Source organism: Saprolegnia parasitica (genome assembly GCF_000151545.1).
Source record: "Saprolegnia parasitica CBS 223.65 unplaced genomic scaffold supercont2.6, whole genome shotgun sequence".
Classification (NCBI taxonomy): Eukaryota; Oomycota; class Saprolegniomycetes; order Saprolegniales; family Saprolegniaceae; genus Saprolegnia; species Saprolegnia parasitica.
The window spans coordinates 177410-187091 of NW_012156400.1; the positions used below are offsets into that span (position 1 = coordinate 177410).

General features: G+C 56.8%; 3 protein-coding genes across 3 annotated transcripts; 2 read left to right on the forward strand and 1 right to left on the reverse strand.

Annotated features, from left to right (window-relative positions):
• Positions 1-3321: 3321 nt before the first annotated feature.
• Positions 3322-5434, forward strand: SPRG_02381 (hypothetical protein; the record flags this gene model as incomplete). Its single annotated transcript, XM_012340957.1, has 5 exons — positions 3322-3867; positions 3932-4034; positions 4076-4269; positions 4317-4598; positions 4658-5434. The coding sequence occupies 5 exons, from the start codon at positions 3322-3324 to the stop codon at positions 5432-5434; spliced, it is 1902 nt and encodes a 633-aa protein (XP_012196347.1).
• SPRG_02382 (hypothetical protein) lies at positions 5424-8491 on the reverse strand. The gene has a single exon (XM_012340958.1). It carries the CDS (start codon positions 8477-8479, stop codon positions 5531-5533), a length of 2949 nt encoding a protein of 982 aa, XP_012196348.1. The 5' UTR covers positions 8480-8491; the 3' UTR covers positions 5424-5530.
• Positions 8492-8852: 361 nt separating this feature from the next.
• On the forward strand, positions 8853-9311 carry SPRG_02383 (hypothetical protein; the record flags this gene model as incomplete). The annotated part of the gene is made up of 3 exons (XM_012340959.1): positions 8853-8936; positions 8991-9057; positions 9100-9311. 3 exons carry the CDS (start codon positions 8853-8855, stop codon positions 9309-9311), a joined length of 363 nt encoding a protein of 120 aa, XP_012196349.1.
• Between the last annotated feature and the right edge of the window lie 371 nt (positions 9312-9682).

Genomic DNA, 9682 nt, shown 5'->3' on the forward strand with positions numbered 1-9682 from the left:
GGTACCGGTATCTGTCAGCTCATAGGCAGATTTAATCCGAGGGCCAAAAGCGCTTCGTTTGCCCTTGCTTTTGGCGAACGGTGTAGGCTCCAACCATCATATGTGAACGCGTTTCACGTTGTTTCCGTGTGACAAGATTTTACGAGCAATCTCCATCACTCGGTTGCCGGGCCGCCGCAACGCAACTGGTGGCAGGAGAGCTCACCTTGCCAATATGTCGTCGCATGGCCGCTTGCGGCCCGGGTGAGCCGCATGACAACACGTCGCACGAGGTCCATCGAAACTTCGAGATCTTGAGCAAAGCTACGCAGATTCTTGAGCTTGTCGATAGACGCCAACGGTAGGAGGTCGCAGTCAAGACGACCGATAGCTTGAGATTCGTGCGGCCTAAACATAGGGATGATTCGGCGGATTGGAAACGCACGGTGGCGGTGTTAGGACGGACGTCTTGTCGTGGTGAGCAACGCTTCGATTCAGCAGCAAGCTGGCCTGGCGCGTGCAGAGCGCGACGTCGACTAGCGTAAAAACACCGAGTACTGTAGCTAAGAGTTTCAAACGCAAGTGCATGGGGAGACAAAGGAGGTTCGTGTTGGGAGGCCGCCCATGAAGGTACTGGTGGGTGGCATCCCCAAAACGGGCGCGCCTGCCGATAGGAAGCTTGAAGCGGGAGAAAACTTGGGGACATAGTTGGCGCGGGCGTAGACTTAGTAAGCGTTGCTGCTCACCTACCGAGAGTCTTAACTTTGAGGTCCGAGCAGCTCGCTAGCAGCATGGCGGTTGTTCCACCGAGTGCGACGATGGTCTTCCGTGATAGGGAGCTGACACAGACAGGACTATGCCGAACTGGACAGGAGACATAGACTTAACAGAACCACCAACGCTCCTCACTTGACGCAACAGCCTGCCTTACAATGTCAATACATTTAATTGCGTTAATCAACTAATCAGTACTGGCTGTAAGCTCAATACATGAAGATTCTCGCATACTAGTATGTGCATGGAAGTATTAGATAGCGTCGTGCGTAGGGACGTCGGGACAAGCGTCAACTATCGCCCCGGTCAGTATAGTCCAATGCTCCTTGTTTGCAGCTTGCCGTGAGGTATGCGAGGCACGAGAGTGGAAAGGAAGAGTACATGTGTTGCACGGGAAGTACGCGCCAGTCTAATTTTGGTTGGCTTTGGCAGCCGGCTATTCGGACGTCCACGGTCGCCGCCGAGACGACGCGGCGTCCGAGCATGACGAGCCATGACGAGACACTGGCTGCGCGCGCGGTAGGTGCAACGTGCGAGATGGATGGGAAGCAGCTAGCCCAATAACGGCGATCGCAAGAGGTGGGATCCAGCGACGCTGAAAAAGCAGTCGCTCGTCGAGTGGCGACCGTAAGTCCAAGGGCTAGAAAGCTGTGTACATGCATGTAGCCTTGAGCGACGAGCGTCTCGATATGCGCAGTGTTGTCTTTGGCGAGCCTCTTCGAGTTTGCCAGACAAAGGAAGATGTGCGTTGTACCAGAGCGGAAGACGCTGCAGCGACATGCACAGCGAGCCATGCATGGTGTAGACACGTGAGGACCATTTGACGAGACCTATTACGAACGTACCGGTAGGCTAGACACTGTGAGGACGACCTTGACCGCCGAGTGGTCCTTGGTGGCATGAAGAAGGTCGCCAAATGGCCTCATGGTTGGTACGCCGCATCCACAAGCGCGACACTTGCAGCGGTCCACGCAGTCGGGTCGTCCAACCATGCCTTGACAAAGCGTAGCGTCATTGAGGAAATGCGCGATTGTCAGAGATCGTGCACTCGAGAAATTCTGAGGCTGTCGTGGCGCTCGGCCAGGCAGTCAAGATCTTGGACAAAAGGTCTGTGTGTTTTACGTCGAGCGAGTGACCGGTTCATCGTGGATGTAGGATGATCGACTTGAGCTGGAACGAGGCGTCGGGAGGAACCCACGTGAGCTGATACCGAAGAATCGGCAGTCAGACCGCCTGCAAGATGACTACCTTACCAATGAGCGAGCGTGTTTGGTGCGATTAGAGCTGGGACGATCACAAAATTTCTGAAGCGCATAATCTTAATGCACTTGCGAAGTCGACCATGATGTCCAGTGCTTTGGCAGGAGTGGCTGGCGCGAGCGGGAGACGTGGCGTGTAAACGGCACATGCCGGAACAAAGTTGTCGCGTAGCCATGCGTCGTGCCGCAGGGCTGCCATCATTAGGAAGAGGCACAATGCTTGAGTGTTCAGCAGCAGGTGTTGGAGGTCACGGGTAACGAGCTGCTTGTCATCGGCAAAGCAACTGACGACATGTTGCTTACCGTTGTTCGTGACGTCGAGGTGGCAGTGCGACCGGAGCAATTCGGTTGAGAGCGAGGGCCAGGACCAGAGACGACGGCAGGTCGCATTGGAGCACGCCGCGTCCAATCACAAACGGCTTGACGTGCAAGGACGCGTAAACACCACGATAAAGCCCTCCACGGTGCCGTTCTTATCGCGCCAAGCGAGCGGAGGCATCGCGACGGCTTCGACCTATATTGATCTACTTACGTGAGCACAGCGGCATCTCGTTCGAACGGACTTACCGTACTGTCACGGTACTCGGGTGCTGATGCAATCATGTTGAAGTTCGCTGTGGCAGCATCATCCAAGTCCTCAACACGATCTGCGACTTGGGTGGACCATTGTAGCCACACATTTCCCGATACCAGCCAATGGTATCCATCGCTCAGCTTAAATTCCGGCACTACCAGAATCGAGAATACCCTGCGCAGCCTATCCTGCGCTCATCGGCTATCGGTAAAGGACATGGCGTAGGAGAAGCGTTCCTTCGGCCACGATGCTAGGTAGCATTCTTCGGGAAGGCTTTCCGACCAGATCTTTGGAACATCTTGCTTGGCGTGTGGAAGATGCAATCGACGCCAATTTCTTTGGCTATTCAATTCGCGCTTGCTTGAAACTCGCCGCACTCCGAAGCAGCAGGCATAATAGACCATGCTTCGAGCGTCGTCGCCGCCAGCGCTAAGAGTACCAAGCGGCTGGAAGGCGCCGTGGTCAGTCGGCCAACTTCAACCCCAACTGCTTACGAAACAGCGCCATCAACAGACTTTGCCCAATAAGATCGCAGCGGTATCCTTGGCATTAAATACCACAGCTTAATTATAGCTTCTTGTTTGTATGGTGTTGCGAATAAAATGCGATCGACACGAGCAGGATAGGATTTATTTTAAATCGTTTTAATGTTCACTTGCTCTTTGTATGCATGGGCAGCGATCGACTTCGAGGCGTGACGTGTGCGATGCTGAGCATTTTTCGATTGCACGTGTCATGGGCGGCGCCGAATCTGTGCCGAGCCGCGTCTTCTCGCACGAGATCCCCGGGACGGTCCAGCCCGGCTTTGGCGGCATTCGCGTTAGCGCCGACAGCTTTCCCGTGCCCGACGAGATCGCGAACCTCTGGGCCAACTTCAAGGTGGGCATGGAGCAGTCGCCCAACTCGCCGTACCTCGGTACGCGGTCGCGCGACGCCAATGGCAAGGCCGGCCCGTACACGTGGGTCTCGTACCAGGAGTCCCACGACCGCGCCGCGCGCATTGCGACGGGCTTGCGCAACCACTTGAAGCTTGCCCGCCAAGACATGCTCGGTATCTTCTCCAAGAACCGCGCCGAGTGGGTCTTGACGGAAATGGCCTGCAACCGCAACAGCTTCGTACTCGTCCCGCTGTACGATACGCTTGGCCCGGACGTCATCCCATTCATTGTCAACCACACCACAATGCGTGTCATGATGTGCTCTGGTGATCTCGTCTCGAACGTGCTTGCGGTGAAGGGGCAGTGCCCGTCTCTCGACTATATCGTCAGCCTCGATGCTTCGGTACGTTATCGTCGCACTTGTGACTCCTAACCTCACTTGCCTCTCATTGAGTCTCTGTCTACAGATCAGCAGCCGCCAGCGTGCTGAGGCTGAAGGCCTGGGTGTGCAGCTCCTTACGTTGAGCGAGCTCGAGTCGGTGCCGGATGCTACAAGTACGTCGCGATTCAGTACTGAGACCATCATTAACACGTGCCTTTAGTTGCGGAAGAACCTGCTAAGGCGCACGAAATTGCCACGGTGTGCTACACCTCGGGGACAACGGGCGACCCAAAGGGTGCGATTTTGACGCACCGAAACTTTGCAACGACGGCCATGAGCATGCTTCACCGCTTGTCGGCGGACCCGTCGTTCACGCATTTGTCGTACCTTCCTCTGCCCCACGTGTTTGAGCGCGTTGTCCTGGTAGACAACACCTCGCAACGCATATCATGGTGCTCACGCACGACTAGGCTACTGTCACGCGCGCCGGTGCGTCTATCGGTTTCTACCAGGGAGATGTGCTCCATCTCATGGACGACATGGCGGAGCTCAAGCCAGCGCTCTTTGTGTCGGTACCGCGCCTCTTCAATCGCGTCTACGACAAGATCATCCAAGGCGTGAACGCCTCTGGTGGATTCAAGAAGATGCTCTTTGAGTACGCGTACGAGTCAAAGCGCCAAGGGCTCGCCGCGGGCTCCAACACGCATGCGCTCTGGGACACGCTTGTGTTTGAAAAATTCGCGCCGTTCTCGGTGGCCGCGTGAAGCTCATCGTGTCTGGCTCGGCGCCTCTGGCAGCCAACGTCAAAGAGTTCCTCAAGATCGCTTTCTCTTGTCGCGTCGAAGAAGGTTACGGGCTCACCGAGACGACGGCCGCGCTGACGCTCTCGATTCCCGAGATTCCGACGGGCGCTCACGTGGGCATGCCTCTACCCAACCTCCAGATCCGCCTCGCAGACGTCCCCGAGATGAACTACACGAGCACTGACAAGCCGCGCCCTCGCGGTGAGGTCTGGGTCCGCGGCCCGAACCTCTTTACGGGCTACTACAAGGACCAGGAGAAGACGGCCGAGTGCCTGACAGACGATGGCTGGTTCGCGACGGGCGACATCGGCTGTTGGAACGCCGACGGGACGCTGAGCCTTATCGACCGCAAGAAGAACATCTTCAAGCTCGCGCAAGGTGAGTACATTGCTGCGGAGAAGATTGAAAACATCTACGCCAAGTCGCCGTTTGTGGGACAAATCTTCTTGTACGGCGACTCGCTCCAGAGCTGTGTCGTGGCCATCATCGTGCCGGACCCGGAAGCGGTCCAGGCCTGGGCGGCGTCCAAAGGCATCAGCGATGGCACCAACCTTGACGCGATGGTCAAGCGGCCGGACCTCAAGGCCGCTGTGATTGCGTCGATGGCTGACGTGGCCAAGGAAGGCAAGCTCAACGGCTTTGAATGCGTCAAAGATGTTATGCTCCACGCTGACATCTTCAGCGTCGAGAACGGGCTCATCACGCCGACTTTCAAGCTCAAGCGACCGCAGCTCAAGGCTCGCTTCGAGGCCGATATCAAGGCGATGTACGCGGCGTTGAAGTAGAGGTGGAAGAAACCCAGGCGACATGTAATCGAGACGAAATAGTACTGTATGTATCCTGCGTGACGTTCAAGTCTCTAAGTCTGCGCGCGAGTGGCTTCAAGGTTCCGAGATGGCGTGGACGCAGACGTGCGCCGACGGGCGCTCCGGGAAGAGAGGGAGGTTGTGCTTGAAGCGGTTGATGTCGTGGATCACATGCGTACGGCGCCCTGGGGTCAAGGACTGATCAAGCACGAAAGACGCGACGGTGGCCGTAAGGTCTGTCGCAGCAAACGGTGGTGTCGTCGTCACAGCAGGCAGCTCAACGACATGATGCTTCCCAAGCATGTGTACGCTAAACTTGACGCGAAACTCGCCAAGGATGCACTCGTCCAAGAAGGCGACGACATCGGCGACGATGAGGGTCTTGACGGCCGCCGCCACGTCCACGCGGCGCGAGAAGCTGTATGTCTCGGCAGAGATTTCCTCCCAGAAGCGAGAGCACTCTTCGGACGCGGTCTTGGGCTTTTCTAGAAGCGTGTCGACGACAGCGTTCAGGTTCTTTTCAAACTCGGTCGCCGAAAGGTTCAGAATAGCAGCGCGCATCGAAAGCAAGAACGCGTCAATGCTGGCTTCAACGTACGCGGGCGGCGCGACGTCGGATTGCACGATGAGCCGGTAGTACTCGACACCGTGCGCGCGGTGGGTACTCGAGAAGACGATGTAGCCGAGCTGCTCGATCGTGCGCAATTGGTTGAAGCAAGGCTCTTTGGCAAGCTGCGCAAAGACCTCGTTCAGCGCACGGAGACGCGTCGACTCGAGCCCGAGCTGGAACATGGTGTGTACGCCCGAGTTGACGCTCTCCGGATTCAGCTCCGGGACAGCAAAGACGACGTCATGGCCGCGGCTGAGCTGCACAGCGCGGATCTTTTGGCGTTGCGCCGATACGAGCGGGCGAGCATGCATGGGCGCAAGGATAGCGTCGAGCCAAACGACCGCTGATGCAGCGTCGACGTTACCGTGGAAGTAGCTCTCAACGTACGCTTGGCGGAAGAGTGTCGTTGCGTGATGGCGCAAATCGTCCGTGGTAACGTGGGCGATGGCTGCGGCCTTCTCCGCGACCGTCCACTTCGTTGCCTCGAGCACACACGTGCTAAAGTAGAGCGCGTGCTTGTACGGATCTTCGCGCTCAAAGTTGTCGTAACTGCGCTTCGTCTTGTCGTAGATGCGCGTAAAGGTCTCGTCGTCAATCACGATGCTCGTCATTGTCTGCACGATGGCTGTCAAGAGCGCCGGGAGTTTGTCGCTGTAGCCGCCACCGTAGAGCTCCAGCGCCTTGGAGCTAAACGACATTGAGTAACGCATGCCCGCGAGCTCGGCGTCGTAAGTAATTTCGGTCAGCTTGTCTTTGACGGCACGCACAAACATGTCGGTGAGAACGGCGGTCGTTGGCGACACGTAAATCATCGGCGACTGCAGCGTCATGCAAATGTTGAGCTTCGGCTTGAGGAACGTCGTGTCTGTCTTGACCCAGAGACGCCCGAGCGCATCGTCGCGCAAGAGAACCGGCGTCGGCGACTGGGTCGGCGTCGAAACCAGTTCAAAGTTCTTTGGGATGAACGCGTTCGGGTGCGGAAGGACGAACGCCGCGTTGGGCGTCGGTGCAGACCAGCGGCGCACGAGCGCCGGATCCAGCGCGTCATTGCTGTAGTGCGATTCGTACCACGGCTCGACAAGCGGCGTCGAGTTGGCAAATGTCTTGCTCACGACCGTGAGGCGCATCCGCGCAGGCGAGAGAAGGCGGAGCACGTCGTGAACCTTCGTCGGGTTAAAGTCGTACAAGAGATAGCTCCCGGCGACGATGTGCTGGACCGGAAAGGTCTGCATCTTGGTAGCGAGTGAAGTTGCGTAGTGCATCGGCGTCTCCTTGCTCCGAAACCGAAAGTTCATGAGCGCAATGTTCTTGGCCTCATCAAAGACCCAGCGCTCGATCGGCGACGACGTCAGCAACGCGAGGTACTGGTAGATCGCAAATACAATGTCGTCAGTGTGCGCAATGCCTGCGTCCGTCGCCTCGACCTCGACGCAGAAGAGCGACCAGTCGTCGTGGTCCTTCATGAGACCCGCGGAGAGCTCGTTGACCCATTTTTGACCTTTGAGGTACGACAGAAGCGAACCTGGTCCTTCATGACCAAGGAGGTGCGAGAGAATGCTCGTCGGTTTCTCCAAGTACGCGTGGCGCATTGGCGGCAACGGCCACGCAACTTCGATCGTGCGGAGGTCCTTGACAGGCATCACGCGCAGACGGCGCTGAAGCTGAGGCGTCTCGAACGGTACACCGTCGTACTTGAACACCTTGGTGCCCGTGTCTGCGATAGGGCTAAAGAGCGCGCGCACCCAGCTCTCAAGCGTGTCGAGGTCTTCCTTGGCGACGACCGCGAGCTTCATGATACGTGCTGAGTAGTAGGTAGCGTGGAACGCCATGAGCTCAGCGCGTACATCTTCCTTCGCACGCGTGCCAAGTGTGACAAGATTGCCGGTACCGAACTTGTGGTACGGGTGCTTTGGGTTGCTCGTATGCTTGACGACTTGATCGAGACGCCACGCGTCGTTCTGTAGGTTCTTGTTGTTCTCCGAGTTGACCGCGTTCATCTCGCGCTCCGTGGCGCCGGGCGTGAAGAGTGGCGAGATAAAGAACTGCGCAAAGCGGTCGAGAGCCTCGTGGAAGTACGCAGGTCGCACGTCAAAGTAGTAGTTGGTGTCTGTGCCACTCGTGTACGCATTCGAGCTGCCACCGTGCGAGCTCAGATACTGGGAGTACGAGTTCTCGTCCGGATACTTCTCCGTGCCCATAAAGAGCATGTGCTCGAGAAAATGGGCGAGGCCCAAGAGGTCGTCCGGGTCGCTCTGATGCCCAACGCGTACATCCATGGCCGCAGCCGACTTTTCCGCATCGTTGTCCGAGACTAGCAGAGCGCAGAGGCCGTTCGGAAGCTCAATGTGACGGTAGTCGCGCTCGTCGGCGGCTGACACGTCGATACCTCCCTGGCTCTTGACGCTACTTTCCATCTTGCCTTCGTCACCGCAATCTGCAATCTGCCACGAATGGCAATCCAATGCGGCATGTGCCGAATTAAAGAATTATTATATGCGGCACATCTCGCACCATCGGAAAAGTCCCCTGCTGGTTGGGTGCTTGCTTGCTCATCGGGGTTTTACATCAACGTACGGTCGACGACTGGGTCGACCGCTGGCAAGGAGAGACGCCCTATGCAAAACCCGTCACTCTGGGACCTAAAACATCAAACTCATCGAGGTACTAATTTCATAAGTACCATAATCAAGACAGGTTAGTGCTTGTCGGACATAGGTAAATACGTCTTATTACACGTATTGCGCACGAAACAAGGCTTCGCCAGCCAACACGAGCACCCTCGAGGCGATGGCCAACCCGCAGCAGCGCGCTGTCTTCGACGCCGTATGCCGCGCGACCTGCCTCCGAACCAACGACGACGTCAATTTTTCTGTGCGGCGAGGGCGGCTATGGAAAGAGCTATGTGTCAGCCTTCTGCTCGCATAGTATCGGTCCAATGAACACATCGCGATTGCCGTTACCTCTACGGGCCTCGCTGCGCTCACACTTCACGGTAGTGCTAATGCTCACTCACGCTTCAAGATCCCATTGTCAGTCAACGCCGATACGATCCTCGGCGTGAGGAAACAGAGCCACATCGCTGCGTTGCTTCGCGAGGCCGATTTCTTCGTCTGGGACGATTGCTCGATGATCCACAAGGACGCCATTGACACCGTCGATCGCATGCTCCAGGATATTTGCTCCGAGCCGCCTCGACTTTTTGGCGGCAAGACCTTTCTTTTCTCGGTCGATTTCAAGCAAACTTAGCCTGTCATTCCACGCGCTTCACGTCAAGATTTCGTCGAAGCTTGTTTGAAGCGGAGCGTTGCCTGGAGCGTCATGTCTACTTTCCACCTCCTCACCAACATGCGCGTTCTTGGACACGAGGTGCCGTTCACAAACATGTAACGTGCCGTTGGGAACGGGTCTTACGGTCGTGAACAGGCAGCACATGGCGGCTTCGGTGACGAGTACATCTGCCCACCCTAAGACATGGTCATCGACTGCGACTCCCCGCATATGCTTACCGACTAGGTCAATTTCGTGTACACAGAGCTTCCTTCTATCCCCATCAATGAGCAACCAGAGTACCTTGCTCAACTACCCAGTTGAGTTCCTTAACTCCATTAACATCGCTG